This window comes from Anarrhichthys ocellatus, unplaced genomic scaffold (assembly GCF_004355925.1).
Source record: "Anarrhichthys ocellatus isolate YVR2014 unplaced genomic scaffold, GSC_Weel_1.0 scaffold11, whole genome shotgun sequence".
Lineage (NCBI taxonomy): Eukaryota > Metazoa > Chordata > Actinopteri > Perciformes > Anarhichadidae > Anarrhichthys > Anarrhichthys ocellatus.
Window position 1 is genome coordinate 11,469,000 of NW_022280041.1, and position 17,427 is coordinate 11,486,426.

Sequence of the window (17,427 nt, forward strand, 5' to 3'; positions counted from 1 at the left end):
TACCGCCCTCCTACATAATGCCTTTAAAGTTTTCATCTCTGGAGGGACAGTGCAGTTCTATCAAGTAAAGGACAAGGTGGAGTGTGATCATACGGACGAAATACATTGTCCAGCACTAAGAATTAAAAGCCCATGTATTACTACTTCAGCCTGGAAACGGCACAGGAAATAGTTGTAAGGTCCTGCGACTGCTTTGCTGAAGGGCACCGATTACATATCTTTGTTCATACATCTTCTTGACCTAAAGGAGAGTATACAGGTGTAGCTTTAGAGGCTTTCAGTGTTAAAATGATTCAAGGTCATATTAAGCAGCCTAATGTATAAACCAAGCAGAAACCACCACAGCTGCAACCATTGTGGATGTGTCCAACCTTCAGCTTATCTAATGGCCATAAGGTGCTGGGTCCATGAAGCCTCTGTATTGAATTCAGTGGAAAAAAAATCCATGAAGGTCGCTGTCTTCAATACAAAGACAGACTTTTTTGGCCAACAAGATATGTTTTCATCAGCTACCTTCACTTTCAGCAGTTGTATAGCCTTTGATGACCCAGAGATGAAAACTTAAAGAGGTGTGCTGTATACCGGGGCCTTGTTTATTTTATTGGTGTCTGAGCCCGTCACCCTCACACACGTTGTGGAGCCGCCTACGCTCCTTGCATTTAGCTAGAATGTGTCTTTTCAGCCAAGATAGTGTGTGTGTTTAATCCCCCGTGGTTTATGCACAAACACGATACAAATCTGACAAAGAAAAGAAAACCATCTTTGCATCTTTAATATTTTGGATACGATACTTCCAATTTTGGCCAGTATAATTTAGTCCCCTGTACTTTCTAAAAATAGTTGCAAACATATTGAGATGGCAGAAAATGTTTACTTTCATTATGTTGTGTTTATACAGGGAGATACTAGTGTTCCCTTGAGAATGTGTTCCCTCCTCAAAATGTGGGCGGTACGATCAGTGGAGTGGATGTGGATGTGAGGTTTTGGCTGAAATCGGATGTTGTTGGGAAGAGAAGTGAGAAATGCCAGTTTAAGTTCTCATGCCCGTACCTGCGTGTACAACATGCGTACTTTAATCAATTCCCTCTTTAACACTGCTTGAGTTTAGTTTGCACCAGGTGTAGGATTGTGAACCTTAGAGAGGGAAGAGGCAATGCAATAAAGATGCTGCGCCTGAAACTATTTGCATAATAACAAATAAACAAATCACACGCAGCATAACTGGATTTGTATCTCACGTCAGAGAGTATAAGTGTCTCGAGAAATTTCTTCAGGCTCCCGCATGGCACCCCTGCATCGGAGGGTGGAGACAGAGAAGGAAGTCTGGGAGAGATGAACAATTCAAACGCATGGCATCATTCATTTATCACAATCTACTTCAGCAGCGCAGTTGGTGACGCTACCAGTTAAACAAATGTTTTCACCCTTTGATCCCCAAAGAGTTATGATGGGTTGTTGGGTTGTTATTTTTGACACATTCTTTTTCAATGCGATGTAAAAGTATTGCACTTCTAGAAACGCAACTATAGCTAGAATACAGAACTCATCAATGAATAACACAGCTATAATGCCCAAAAGAAAGAAACTAAATGCAAGTTGCTTTCCTTTTATTTTGCCAAAATTGTGGAGAAAAATGGAATCTGTATGTCCAAGATTTTAGTCCCAACTCGTTTTACCAATATTAGAAAAAAGCCAATGGTTCCACATGCTACAGTCATGGCTTCCAAGTTGCGCTGAGGAGAGCTGGACTTAATGCTTTGTACAGGATTTGTGCAAACGGTTTATTTTTGGACCCATTTTAAATGAGCCATGTAGAATAAAGTGATTTTGATGAAATGTCACAATTTTTAAAACACTGATTTGGTTGACTTTCCTGACACAAGCATTAGTCATACATGAGATGTTCAAAGGCCACCATAAATTAAAAAATCTGATAATGTCTGTTTTAACTGCTTCTGGCTGTGTTAAACTGTGTCATTCTGCTGATTTAAAAAAAATATATATATATGCTTTTCAAAGCCGCCGGCTGATTTAGTTAATGTATTTTTCATAAGCCACCTCTTAGTCACTTGTTGTGTGGTCACTTGAACGTTGTTTATAAGTCTATATACCAACAGCAAAGGCCGAGTTAAGCTAGATATAAATCAGCCTAAACCTATTGGTCCTTCACACAGTACTTTAAAGCCTCACCTCGCCTGCCAGACTCATTGTTTCCTTTTTTTTTCATTTCCCTCCTATGTTCTTTTCTATCCCCTCTATTTTTCTGCTCAGTTTCAGTGCTCTTTCAATAAATGATGGGCTAGGTAGCTTGAGTGCTGCAATAGAGCAGTGTGTTTTTTGTAACACTGACCTGTCTTACATTGCAATGCACTTTGGCATTACTCAGAGCTTTGGCCATTTTCCCACCCTCCCCTCTCCCTTCTACCTCTTCATCTCTCCCTTTCATCAGAAAGCCAGCTGCGTCGCCAGAGGTGGAGCTGAGATAGAGTCAGCGTTTCTTTGGTCAGAGTGCATTTGTGTGGCTGTGTCTGCACACGGTGGCATGCGTGTACAGTTTATGCTCAATGCTCTCTGCTACAACTTCTCAAATAGCTCCACTAAGTTCAGTTTCAACAAAAGGAAAATATATAAAACTGAAATAAATTGCAGCATAATGTTAATTTGTGCAGAATTTTAAAAAATGGTCGATTGCCCACAAATTAACCAACAACAACTTCAATTTTAATGGTAAATTAATCACATGAATAAATCTATTATCAAGTAAAACTCACAATCAGCTAATCGAAAAAATAATCAAAAACACAAATGACTTTTAGTTGCAGTCTTCATTACTATGTATATTATTATTAGTACGCTATGTGTTCAGTTTATCATATTTAAAACACAGTTATATTGATACATTACGTTTACTGAATTGTATGTGTGACTAGCTGTTTGTAAAACTCATAACAAGAATGTGATAAAACAGTACAAAACATGTCATAATCTGAATATGTGGAAAGGCAAACAAACAATAGACATAGACGTCATGCAATGTTTCTCCATGCAAACAAAAGACCAGGAAAGAAGATGGCAGTTAAACCCTCCACCCTGTAATGATGTATTCATAATCTCTCTCCAGACGGGCCAAAGGAAGAATCCTGGTTTTTAATAACTGCTAGGTAAAATGTGGATGGTCTATTTGTTTCTGTTAGGTGAATAGACGAGGAAGAAAACAGATAATTAGTACAGACAGACACTACAAACTGTCCTGTTAATGTACTAAATGTGGTTTGTGAGGGGAAAAAATGGTACTAGATAAAAGATAGAGAAATCAATGAAAGTCACAAATGTTGGAAATTGACTTGGATTGAACAGAAGAAAGGCTCTAACATCCCCCCTGCCCCTCCTCTTACTGTTATTTGATTTCAGAATTACACAAACGAATCATAAAAGTCAATTTACCGCATTCAGTCTTTGCTAGTCGCGTGGGACTGTTTTTGTCCCTCATCGGTCGTAAATCCTTTGGGCCTCATTGGCCTCACTCACCTGGCAGAGGCCAAACCAGTAATAATGCCCCCTGTGTTTATTTTCCACATGCACAGATCCCCTTCTTCATCTTCTTAGAAAGTTTGAGAAATTAATTAGTGGTTGAAATCTTTAGATAACTAAAGACCAACATGTCTTTTTATTTGCTCAATCAAAGGGAAAATCCACCTAAAATAGATCTCAGGAGAGCTCTTTTTGAAGCATCATAGACAGGAAGGAGTTGGACAGTGATTAATAGAACAACTGCTGGAACACTGCGGATTTTACTGCAGTCTATGGGTACACTGTCTGACTCACAGTTGAGTCAGACAATCATTTAGATTAGATCAAAGTGATTTAGATGTAGTATCTTCACAGCTGTGAGCCCACTGTCAGATACTGATTCAGCTTCGGCGGACCAGAAAGTGTCATCCGACGGATTCACCAAGTCAAAAGTGCAGTCTGTGCACATTCAACTTCCGCCATCATTAAAACCAGACCAGGGTAGAATGGAGTCAAGCAAAGAGAGAGGGGGGTAGGAGGGGGAGATGAAGGAAAGACAAGGTGAGGATATTGTGAGCGCCGAGAGCGAGGGTGGAAAAGGAAAGGGCAGGGGGATGAACATACATATGAGGAAGCTGGAGACTAAAAGACAGTGGCAGAGCAAAGTGAGAAAAACTCAAGTGGAGTGGAAGGGAGAGCACGCCGCCAAGGCAAAGCGAAAGGACACTCGATACGGAGTGACATTTCATCGTGGGAGAATGGAAGCATGAAAGTGTGTAATGATGCCTGTGTCTGTCACTACGCAATCTTTCAGAAAAGTGTCACCAGCAAGCACCGGCACATATTCAGAGCCCTCTCAAGGCCCTACACGCTGACTGATGGCGTTGGGGTCAATGAAACGATGTCATGGTGGCAAAATGTTGCACGCTTTGTTCTCAGTTTTGGATTTAGAAGTGATGAATTCAGGAATCTTCCTGAACACTAATGTAGCTATACATGTATGTAGGGGAAATATGGGTAAGTCGCAGCTGTACTATACGGCGAATGATTATAGAGCAGCTAGGAGACATTCGATATGTAAAGCAGGCCATCAGGGGGTTTAATAACTGCATGTGCAGCTGCTTAGACATAGCACTGGACTGATGGGAAGGACAAATCCAATAATAATGCTGTTCCTGATTACTATATGAACAAAGCCTGTAATGTGATCTCTGGTAATGGTATTAATATCATTTACACTGAACTACACTCTACACCGGTTACATTCTGGTGCTGAAACCCTACAAAACTGAATTTCAACTCTTCTGCAGTCGATTGGATTCCTTTTGAAAAGACAATCATGATGCAATCATTTAAATACGGAAACCCTGAGAGGCAAGTGGGAGGAAAAAAATCCATGTATGCTGAATACAACCTGCAAATATTGTGTGTTTGCAAGTTGTGTTAATTAAAACTCATCTAGAAGAAAACGTGAATGCTTTTAGTCCTATTATGTACAGTGCATAGGCTAGTGGTGCACTCCAGCCTCCTGTGGTTAAAATGACATACAACAAACACTTATATTTAATATTTGTTTTACACATCCCAAAACGTTTTTCCCACCTGTTTTCTGATGAAATATTTTGTCTCTCTTTTGCCTCTCAGGGCTTCCGTAGTTAAGAGACAATGCATGACAAGATGTCCTATTATACGAACATATATGGATGAGGTGTAGGTGTCCACTTTGTGTTTTTCCAAACCATATTTTTTTACATAAAGTGACTTTGCACACTGAGTAATAAGGATTATTAAATGATTAACTGGAGCTGTGTTTTAGATGTGCGTGTATAGAAATGACATGCCCTAGTGAATCAGAAATGATTCTCCATTGATACACTCAATAATAACCAATTGTGAATCAAACTGTAAACGTTCAGCACATGTTGATGTTGTCTCATTATTGCTTATGAACAGTTGTCAGGCGGGCACAGTAATAATTGCTTTGAAAGTATTGGGTCAATAATGAGCTGGTTTCTGATAAATAACGAGTTAGAACTCAATTAATTTCTCTCTTGTTGTCTTAGAACATACAGTAGCTGTGCCAGCTCGCTCAATGTACTACCGCTTAAACACTCTTCATCATGAGAAAGCAAATAATTTGAATATTGATGAGTGATACAGTGGGACGGAAAGTATTCAGACCCCTTTAAATTTTTCACTCTTTGTTTCATTGCAGCCATTTGCTAAAATCAAAAAAGTTCATTTTATTTCTCATTAATGTACACTCAGCACCCCATCTTGACAGAAAAAAACAGAAATGTAGAAATTTCTGCAAATTTATTAAAAAAGAAAAACTGAAATATCACATGGTCATAAGTATTCAGTCCCTTTGCTGTGACGCTCATATTTAACTCACATGCTGTCCATTTCTTCTGATCCTCCTTGAGATGGTTCTACTCCTTCATTGGAGTCCAGCTGTGTTTAATTAAACTGATTGGACTTGATTAGGAAAGGCACACACCTGTCTATATAAGACCTTACAGCTCACAGTGCATGTCAGAGCAAATGAGAATCATGAGGTCGAAGGAACTGCCCAAGGAGCTCAGAGACAGAATTGTGGCAAGTCACAGATCTGGCCAAGGTTACAAAAGATTGTCTGCAGCACTCAAGGTTCCTAAGAGCACAGTGGCCTCCATAATCCTTAAATGGTAGAAGTTTGGGACGACCAGAACTCTTCCTAGACCTGGCCGTCCAGCCAAACTGAGCAATCGTGGAAGAAGAGCCTTGGTGAGAGAGGTAAAGAAGAACCCAAAGATCACTGTGGCTGAGCTCCAGAGATGCAGTAGGGAGATGGGAGAATTTTTTTTCTGTCAAGATGGGGTACTGAGTGTACATTAATGAGAAATAAAATGAACTTTTTTGATTTTAGCAAATGGCTGCAATGAAACAAAGAGTGAAAAATTTAAAGGGGTCTGAATACTTTCCGTACCCACTGTACATGTCAATTTGGCATCACTGTAAGTGTTAAATGTTACATTTTCACTCATTGTTGCCAGTCACTCTGCTTACAGATTTGTCTCCCTCACTTAGCTGCCGACAGTGAAAGAGAGAGTGACAATGCATTACACCAGCTGTGGTTACCATAGAACAGAGAGAGAGCCAGCAGGCACCTGTTAGTGAACACGTGTCACGACAGTACCAAATAATTACAGTTTTAGTTGCCGTCAATCTTTATCCCATGAGGAATTCAAAACATCTCGTGCTATACCATTTGGTTTTGCATACACACAACCACAACACAGAGACACAACGTAATTATACAACTTATGATTTAGCATCGGCAATTAACTCGCAAGCAGTGTCAACATTTATTCTCTGAGCCGATCGTCTTGTTGTGGGGTCTTCTTTGCCGATCGAAAGTGCCTCTGTAATTAGCAATCGCACAATCCCTGCATCTTCCTGCTGGCATTGTCCCAGCCCTGCCTAAAAAAACACACCACCATTCATTTGCACAGCGCGTGTGTGTGTGTGTGTGTGTGTGTGTGTGTGTGTGTGTGTGTGTTCAATCATTCAATCTTCGTCAATTAGAGCCAGCATGAGGGCGAGGCAACAGAGTGAAGAGAGTGGGGCCTCAAAAGGGAGGCAGTGGTTGTTAATAGAGCATTTAATGAAAGTTAATGGTTGGCGTTGACTTCGCTGGGGGATTGGCAAAACGGAGCTGATCATTGTTTAGAGATGAGACCAGGCTCGGTGCGTTCACGGCCCGTTCCCATGATCAAACTTCTCCTGATGATGGATATAGATAATGTCCCAGTATTGCTAGACATGGAGGAACACTGAAACACTGTCACTTTGCCTGCCAGCCAATTACAGGCAAGGATGAAACACAGGATTTGTTTTGAGTCCACAAAGTAGACTCGAATGACCAGCTTAAACTGATTTAAACATGAACGCCAACAGAGTCAACTTTTCCATGACAGAAAGAAACAAACCTGAAGTGCTTTAGACACTAATTGGGTGTCATGGGTCTCACACCCATGAAATGAATTCCCCTTGCAGATAGCTCAAATACAAAGAAAAGAGATACATTGTAGCTGTGCGGTTGTCTCTTGTCTGGCAGCGGCAACTTTTTCTAACCAAATAATACATAAAACACATCCAAGGAAGTTGCCCATTGCACCTCTAAGAAAGTAAACTGTTAAGGTATCAAGATCAATACTAACCTTTTTCAGTCAGTGTGTCTGTTTGCTGGAAATCAATGGACACATTGTGAAGGGCCACCATGGGTCCTAAGGCCATCCATCTCCACGATGACTCACAGAACAAATGTGCGGATCAGCAAAACTAGACAATTAGGTTTTCACACTGTATGAAACCATAATTTATATGTACTGGATGTGTGTTTCACTTTAAAACTCTCTGAAGCCATATCATAGCTTCCCAACATCTCCCATCGGCCCCTGAGAGGTCATTATTGTAACCATAGAGATGTGGAGGTGGCATGCATGTAGCACTGCTTGGATCACTGTTTGGTTTGACTAACACGGCTGCTAGCAGGTTTTAGATGTTAGGAACTGTAAACATCACTAGCGACACCGCGGCCCCATTTAAAAACCAGGTGGGTTAGCTGTAATGTATTCGGCGATGCACACTGGCCCAAATGAACAAGGAAGTCAAAACTTTACCCAAAGTAATCTGTAATTCAAATGAAAGTATCCGACGCCAAAGTGAACACAAAGAGAGCCCGGTTCTCTGAGCGAGTGGGTGTGTGAGTGTGTATGCGAAAACAAAAGTTGCATGACTAATTTACAGTCCTTTACAGTACATCTGGCGCAGCCCCTCACTCCTCTCTCGTCCACCCCAGTTACACAGTCAGCCAGTGGGATCTCAAGCATGCTGTTCACTTCTGCAGCAAAATGCGCGGTTTGTTCCTTGGAGATTAACTTCATAGCGATAATTTCATATTTGCTAAATGGTTCTTTACAGCCGCGATTTCAGGACATCACTCAGCCGGACAGCTAATGAATTCGTTGTATTGATTGTAATGCCCGGGAGCCCCAGCTGGGAAATATGAAGTGTCAAGTGCTCATTAATTCCAGAGAGGACTTGGCAAACATCATTGGCTCATTCCATTACACAGAGTCCACATATAATTGACCTCGTGGCTCATTGCTTCTCAGAGTGCTAAAGTTGAAGGTTGTGGTTTTCAGCTGCGAAAATGTCATTCCTTTAGTCTGTCTGATGATCCTATCTTTGTAGCGTGATCTCCCCACCTGTGAAAAAGCTTTCGCTGGATGTTCATTTTATGCCTACTTAAACATAAAGTAGGAGATCTGCTGATCAGAAAAGCCCGGAGCATTTCAAACCGTGTTTATTCACATGCACTTACATCAAAGGCCTCTTTGTGTTTTTCATAATTTCACTTGGCATTTCCCTCGCAACTCTGCAGAACAGAGAGGGCTGAGAGGAGGAGCAACTTGGCTTAAGAGTGGATAGATGTTTCTCTTTAAGTTGTAATGTAAAGAGACATTAATTGTGCTTGAGCGCTGAGATATCCCAGAACTCGGCTTCATCATCCGGCTGAGGATTCTCAATCGTTGCTTCCTACGTGCTGAAAGTGCTGCTGTATGTTATTCTGATCTTCTCCCAGAAGAGTGTATGGACAGGAGCTTCAAATATTGTCTCCAAGGCGCCAGTTTTGATGCTGAACAATCTATTCATGTCAGCTGTCTTTAAATCACATGATCTTCAAAACACTTCCCGAGCGTCCCTGCAATGACAGGCCATTTTGTCAGGGGACGTCTCAGGAGCATTCCTCCCAGCGTTCACACTGCTCGGCTTTGAACTGTCAATGCTCCGTGTCTTGGTGTAATGTGTACTGTCATCTACCTGCACACACACCTTCACAGTCGATCAACGACAAATACACTCTAGAAACACATGCTGTGATTGAAAAGAACACCGTACAGCCACAGACGAGTCAAAGACCTGCTCATTTGGTGGAGAACAACACTGATATTGAGCAGGTGTATCACAGACAGTGTTGTGTACAGTGTTAAGATATGAAGAGACATATTTATGTCAGTAAGATCTCAGCCCCTCGTGGATCGGCTCGCTTCCCCCCTCTCTGTAAATTGATATTTGTTGTTTTCAAGTCCATTGATATTTGAAACATTGATATTTGAGTGTGTATACGTAAAAGTGCTACATAATCAAAAGGGAGATCATCACATCTTATAGCTCCTACAGAAGCCCTGAGAGGCAAGTGTGATTATTATTTTTTTTTTTTTCTGTTGATCCATTTTCTGAGTCTGATCTAGAGTTTTGTTCTCTCCTGTTTTTTACTTGAGAACAAGTTTCTTAATGTTTCATCTGTGATAACAGGGAGTTTTAATTAGCATGACTTGCTAGCACACATATATTTATATTAGAATATATGGAGACATTATGGCGCAAACCCAAAATGAGTGTCACCTGTCAAACTTATTTTTTTCCACTTGTTTGTTTATTTTTTTCCACTTGTTTGTTTTTGTGTTTAAAGCTTAGCAAAAAAAATGTTTAACCTGTTTTTAAGTCAAAAACACAGGAGAGCAACAATTTGGATCAGACTAAGAACATGGATCACCGGATTGTTTTCCCTCACTTGCCAACTCTGCAATATACCCCATGGTGCTTTAGTCTGTACACACATGACATGTTATCAGAACCTGCTTGTACGAGAGTTTTAATATGCAAGCAGACTGTGACGGTTCATAACTGTGGAGAGGTTACTCCTCTCCCTTTGATGTTCAGCAGCTCAATCAGGGAAAGTGCAATCAGGTGTGCCTCGTTGTGTCCTCTGAGCAGGGAGGGGCTGGGCCCTGTGTACATGTAGAAAGATAGGTGAGATAGTTCTGCTAGGGATTACATCATCTTACATTTGGTGTCCTAATTGGTGGGTGTGTGTGTTCATAGATAAATTGTGATGTCAGCAGTACCTCAAAACTCTGAGTGTAAGTTTATTCATAATTCTGTATGATTTTGATGCTTGCTTTTGGTTTAGCTCACCTCCTGCTTACCTGGTCAGGTGGTAGGTTCCAGTTTGGTGAGGCAGAGGAGGTCACATGTCATTGATGACAAGATGAAGCTCATTTGTAAGATCATATTACAGTTTTACGTTTACTGTGCAGCAGTGGTTGAAATATGTATTGACTGACCGACCTTGTGATTTACAGTATGTCACCTGCTTCTGCACCCTGCCATTTAAATGTTTAATGTTGTGTCTGTTGAAAGAGGTCTTAAATGAAAGTGGTTATTGTCTGAATATATTTAATTCTCTATATTATCAGAATTTATGTGAATTTTTAAAAAATCTGAAAATCCTCACAGGTGGTTTCTCCGTGTGTGTTTTGCAGGGGAGCTGTACATCGGTGGCGTGACAAAGAACATGTACAGCAATCTGCCCAAGCTGATAGCGTCCCGGGACGGATACCAGGGCTGCCTGGCCTCCGTAGACCTGAACGGGAGACTCCCTGACCTGATTGCAGATGCGCTCCACAGGGTGGGTCAGGTGGAACGAGGCTGCGATGGTGAGTGGGGGAAGCAGACGTCCATCACAGACAGACTTCGACAAACAGTAATGGTCAAAGATATATTTCACAGGGTTTTGTAACACTTTTTTTTAGCTTTAGGCCCATAATTACTAATGACATCCATGTTCTAAAATAAAGATTGATAGCAATTATCTCTCCTGTGAATCAACAGGGGAAATCAAATGACATTGCTTTCATGCGTCTGTGATTATATAGTGTGTAAGCCACTGTTCTTGCTATTAGTGACACTTTCCCACAGAGGATGCCACATTTTCGACAACTTCAAATCAAGGATTGCTCAGTTGTTAAAAGGTTGACAGATAATTATAAGGAAAACAAGTCGGGAGTGGGATCGAAATCTGTTTTTTGTCCAATTTTATTCATTTGTCATTTAGAGATGGAGATAAAAACAACATCTAGTATGTGATTGCTAAATGTTTCAGGCTGGTACTAATGTTGTGTTAGAGGCGCTAAATGCGAGATTTTACCCTTTTGCCTCTCAACGGCTTTCAAGATGGCGACAGCTGAGCTAGCAACTTGCAGCTAACGGCGGTAACAGTGCAGACAATGACAAGAGTGCTGACAGAGCTAACAATGTTTACCTGGGGGCAGCTTTAATTGTTACTCAGAGAGGCAAAAACATTCTTTTCAAGTTTAACAATGGTCTCTCGGTACAAAGGGAGATTTTTACACACTACCTTGGTTCTCTGCCTTAAATGGCCACTCTACCTTTCTTTCCCCGTTTTTTATTTCAACCCATAAATGCATGGCCTGATTACACACAAGACACTTGCACAGATTTTGCAGTGAAGACAGACCATTGCAATAATCCGGTGCATTCTCCTGTGCTGGTTCTTCCCTGATTTACACCAGTTGCCCCGCCCACATTCTCCCAGCTCTGTGCAGTCTTTACAATTTAAGCACCTGTCCTCTGTATATCCTCTCTATTGCCCCATAAAACGTGCATGAGGGAGGTATCTCTCTCCTCTAATGTTATTGTCAGTGTGGCTAATTCCAGCGACACACCACCTTCGTTGGCTCCTACCTCATCAATCTTGCATTTGTTGCGTTTTCAGCTCTGCTGTGCGCAGTTTGCCTCCATGTCTCAGGCCGCATGGCTCCTGTGTCGGGTAGTTAATCCAGAGTATAACGGTGGCTTTTGGCTCTAGCATTTCCCCTTCCCCACCCCCCCCCCTTTCCCCCCCCCCCCCCATCGCGTCTCAATGCCGTGCTGAGTGTCGGAGAGCACGGACTTGATTTCCCTGAAGGCCGCACTGGCCGACTCGATGCAGCACTGATCCCGATTTTTTTTCTTTTCTTTTTTTTCCTCGATCCCTAACCCTGCTACTCCTGCCAGCCCGTCTTATTACCTGCCTACAGTACAACTACTTTGCTCCAAACACTGTATAAAGCTGCATTTAGCTAGCACTTTAACTCCCCCCTGCACCCAACGTGAATGCTAATATGAGTTACTGATTGGAGGCGCCAGAGAGCTGAGCAGCTGTAATTGACCAGTTTTGGAAGGGTGGACCTTGGAAAATAATAGCATGTCTAAACCTGAGGCTGTATTCCCTCGTTGATATTAAAGGAATACATCAAAACCTTTTGTTGACTTATGTAATCCACTATAATCAAATTCACACTTTATTTCCTTACCATGTTGGAGAGAAGCCAAACGCTGTCAAATCAAATCAGTTAAATTACAACTTCTATGTTTATTAGTTTTGATTGATCTTCTTTAACAACAACAGCTCAGATCCAATCTCTGACATCCTGGTTTACTAAAACAATAACAGAAGTAGTGAATATAACTTTCCCAAAAGGCGTTGTCGCCCTGGATATGGATCACTGCCAAAGTCCTGACCCGCCTGGTTCGGGGGTTCGTCGATAGCTTGTGGACCGGGGATGCAGAGGGGTCAGAGGTGGCTGCTGGTCTAGTCTCCAAAGACCTAAGTCCAAACAAAGGGCAGAACATTGAGCTTGTTCTTGGTGCTCTCCACTGACTCAGCAGATCACAACAACAAAGAATGGAAAAAAACACAAGAAGACGGAGAGAGTTGAAATGCAGGTACTTAAAGAGTGTTGCTGAGTCGCTGTAGCTCAAGAGGGGAGAGGCGTGTAATCAAGGCCAAAAATAAACATATGTAAGGCTAAATTTATGGTTTAAATAATGCATATTTGTAGTTGTAGAAGCAGCAGTAGCAGAGTTTAAATCTCTTTTTACAAACTATTTTCACTGAAAAGTGAAGCCAATGTGGAAGTGCCTTAATCTTGCTTTGTTTCTTATGGCCATGGGGGGGGGGCGACTCTGCAAAAAGAAGTCTGAGTATCTGTGAGACAATGACTCTACTTCTCGCTCGATTTATTACCTCAGTAAACATTCTGGTTGCCTAAAAATGTCTTATTCAGCGTTTGGTTGTTCTTATCTCCATCCTCTCGTGTCAAATCTGCTTCCAAAAAACAAAGATGGTGATGACTAAAATGCCGAACTTGAGGCTTCCAAACCAATGGGGAACGTCACTTTGACAGCATCTACAGTCCATGATGCTAAAGTGGTACCATAAGCATCATCATTTGGAGTGTAGGGCCGCTGACAAAGTTGGGAGTGAGAATGTATTGCAATTTAAGATTCATAAAAGATAAACACTAAATAATATGATATTAAGCATTATGTTAGAATAACCAGTGCACCAGTAAAACAACATGTTTGCGTCATTCAAACATTTATTTAGTTATGGACCGATATCTCTACTGGATCTGCACTCTGGCCTGCTCGACGCTGCTGATATATGAGCAGGTGTTTCAGTTGTAACCCGGCTGTTGGTTTTAGATGCAGGCGACAGCAGTGAGGGAGCGTAGATGTGTGTTCACTTTGGGTTTAACAGTAATGTCAGTCTGATTGGCTCCCTAAATTGTGCCGGATTGCCCTGAATATTGGGAGCAAACACAACAGATGGAGTTTAATGCTCCAACAAACCCGAGGCACCCAATAACGGGTTCTCAGGTAGCCATGCAAAGGTAGTGTTTGTCCGATCGATAGTTGAAGGAACAGTGAGGAAGTGATTACATGACTGGGTTATTAATTATAAAAATATGCTTAATTAGCTCCTCAAGGGACCCTTTTATGGGCGAGTAATTAATGGGGCAATTAGTGTGATTAGGAACTACTAACAGAAGAAGCTGATAGAAAGGAGATGACATTGCATTTAAGTGGACATTTTGGAGCAGAAAGTAAAAGCACTCATAGATGGATGATTTATTTATTTTGTGTGTGTGTGTGTTCGGGGTGGGGGGGTTCCCTTTTTAATTGGGCCATTTGTAAATGGCACAGTGAGATGTCTGTTTATCTAGAAACAAATTAGTCTTGCACTGAACCATGGCTGTTTGGAAGTGTTTGTGTTTAATTGAGATTTTAATGATAATCTCCACCACCACCACCATGTCTTATACGTACGTGTGGTGGCATCCTTTCCTCATACCTTGTATGGAGCTTTGGTTCCCGATCTTGTCTGGTGCCATTTCCATCCGTCGTATTAACTTCTAATGGTACAGAGGCAAAAAACCCATGATACATTATTTTCTATATCTAGGCAGTTCATGCCTGATGGGTCAGTTAGTATGTATAATCTGAAGTGGAGATATGAGTTTTCATATCCTATATGAATAAGTGGCTGGAATTCCACAGAGAAATTACAACGGTGGAGTTTCTAATTGACTATTTAAATGTCTTCAGCCGCCCATGACTGTGTGTGGGGACAACAGGAGACAGCATCCCCGTAACACACACACACACACACACACACACACACACACACACACAGCTATAATGGAGATGCTAAACGGGAACTTACTCCACCACTACTAATTTCCAATGCAAATGCGCCCCCAGTCTGGCAATTACACATCAGGTTTCAACCTTGAATTAATGTCAAATTGAATCTGAATACATTTCTAAGCATCATAAATCAAATGACTTTTTCGTCTGTGGATGAGCAGCTCGTGTATTTTGTTGCAGTCATTGAGTCTTTAGGCACAAGTGTTACGAAAATGCGGTTTTATTTTAGGATTTACCTGCTGGTAAAATATGTTTTAATAACACGTAGTTAAAGGTTTAAAATTTGTTCAGGTCTGTCTTAAAATAATAGTCAGGTGGATATTGGGGACAGGTTTTGCTTGATGCTATCATTCTCCCTTTGCATACCTGCCAATAAGGGATCCCATTCTAATGCATCTTCAATGTGATTAATGGGCGACAGAATCCACAGTTTGTCCAAAAATGTATTCAGAACTTTATCTGAAGCTCATATGAGGCTTCAGCAGTCTGAGTCAGACAGATTAAGTGAATACTCCAAAGCTACAGTACTTGTGTAGAATTCCCTCTTTGTATTTCCCCGTTGAGCTGCAGTGCAGGGACTGTAACAACTAGAGTTTGGTTGTAAAAGAGCTGTAACTTTGGAAGGTATTTATTTAACTTGGACTGCTGCTGAAGCCTCATTTGAGCTTAAAAAAAAAAAAGCCTGAACACATTTTTGCACAGAACCCAGGAGGGGATCATTTAATAACCTCAACCTTATGAACAGGAGGGGTGATTATAGTAAGACACAGATCTATAAGACAATGATTGCAGTTCACCATCCCACCGGAAGCAAGTCCCTGTGCATCATGTGTGGTCCTCCACATGAGTTCCTGTATATCTGTGGACTGAAAACACTGATCAATGTGCTGGTTCTGCCCCCAGGACCCAGTACCACCTGTACGGAGGAGTCTTGCTACCATCAGGGGGTTTGTCTTCAGCAGTGGGAGGGCTTCACCTGCGACTGCACCATGACGTCCTATGGAGGTTCATTCTGCAACGATCGTAAGTGAAACGTTTTCTTCAGCGATGGTTTGAGTGCGTGTCTGGAGTGAGTGGTGCAGGTGGATAGCTGGTGATAGGGCTTAGAGTTGAAGCTCTACACTCAACATGCCCTCCTCTTCTAACCTATTACTAGCACGTTATTCATAGTAACACCTCGGATTGCACAACTCGGTTCACCGTGAGATTGGCTCCTCGGCTCTCGAGGTGCTGCGAACGCCCGCTGTGAGAAGAAGCGCCGATTCAAGCCCTGTGTCCCTGTCATGTGGTCGCCTGCTGGGTGGCTGGAAGCAAGGGAGCTAGGAGGAAGGAGAGTAGGGAGAGAGGGCTCCAAAGAGATTCATGGCTTTTATTTATTTGGTTTTAAGTTTCTTTCCTGAGGTTGACAGTCTGTATTTATCGTGGCTAATGCTTTTACTGAGTGCAAACAGTGAAGCTGCGTTGTATACTTTTGTCTTCGATGTGTTCACTATGCTGCATTGAAAAGACTTCATCTCATGGGTGAAACTGCTCAGGAAGATGGATGTGTTTTTCAGTGTTCAAGAATTGCGCAACATAGAGCTCCTGTACAATTAGCATTCAGCGCTCCTCACAGGATTGATTTAAACAGGGGCAGAGGTAGGGTGACAGGCTAATAGACCTGTTTGCATGAGTCTTCATTTGCTTATTAAGTGCTGGGTGTGGAGTTAAACTGTATCGCACAAACCATCTTCTCTATTTTGTTTTGGGTTTCATTTGTGATGGAGTTTATCTTTGATTGTTGTCGTGTTGGTTGCCATGTTAGCTAGACAGAATGTGATTGGTTGTGACAGTAAGGGGATGATTAGCAAGGTGCTCCTTTGGCTCTTGGAGGACTCAAGCGAGGGGAAGGCAATAATAATAGCTGCTCCGTCGGCATGACAGCCATGCCGAGATAAGCAGAGAGATCCCTCGAGGAGAGCAAATGATGAGAAGAGGAGAGGAGAGGGGTGCTGATTCCTGCTTTCCAGTTGTTGCCTGTGGGGAGTGCTTTGCGGTCTTACCGCGCCGGCTTCAAAGATGACAGGTAGAACTGTGTGGCACCAGGGCGCATACCAACATGTGTTCTGTGGAGAGAGCTAGAGGGATGTGTGTGTTGTGAGAGAGTGCGTAAAGTGGAGGGAAGGACTTCGCCGGCAGCCTGAACAAAGACATTGTTAAACTGCAGACAAAATTCTAGAACGACTATTTTTGTGCACTAAACTAGGTCAAACTCCATGAAAATCTCACACATATGGGACTCGACGGAAGCCCTGAAAGGCGAAAAAAAAATAAAAAAAACCCTGATTCATTTTTTATTCTGATTCAAGAACAGGTGAAAACAATTATTTTGCCAGATTCCCTATTCTTTATTTTGTTTTCATCTTTGAAAGCAGTGGGGAAAAAATAATAGAAGGTGATTTTCTTTTTTTTGTAATTTTTTATTTGGTCAGGATCTTTTTTTTTTTTTTTTTTTTTTATCCATACAAACATCATTAATTCTTATTGAGTTCC

The 17,427-nt window shown here is 41.7% G+C and overlaps 1 protein-coding gene across 8 annotated transcripts in view; it reads left to right on the plus strand.

Moving 5' to 3' along the window:
* Positions 1–17,427, plus strand: part of nrxn2b (neurexin 2b) — a 620,971-nt gene that overhangs the window by 326,580 nt on the left and 276,964 nt on the right. For all 8 annotated transcript variants that reach the window (XM_031850677.1, XM_031850671.1, XM_031850674.1 and 5 more), the window contains 2 exons: positions 10,884–11,057; positions 15,799–15,918. In XM_031850677.1, the coding sequence (XP_031706537.1) occupies positions 10,884–11,057; positions 15,799–15,918 (294 nt within the window). The remainder of the gene's footprint in view (positions 1–10,883; positions 11,058–15,798; positions 15,919–17,427) is intronic.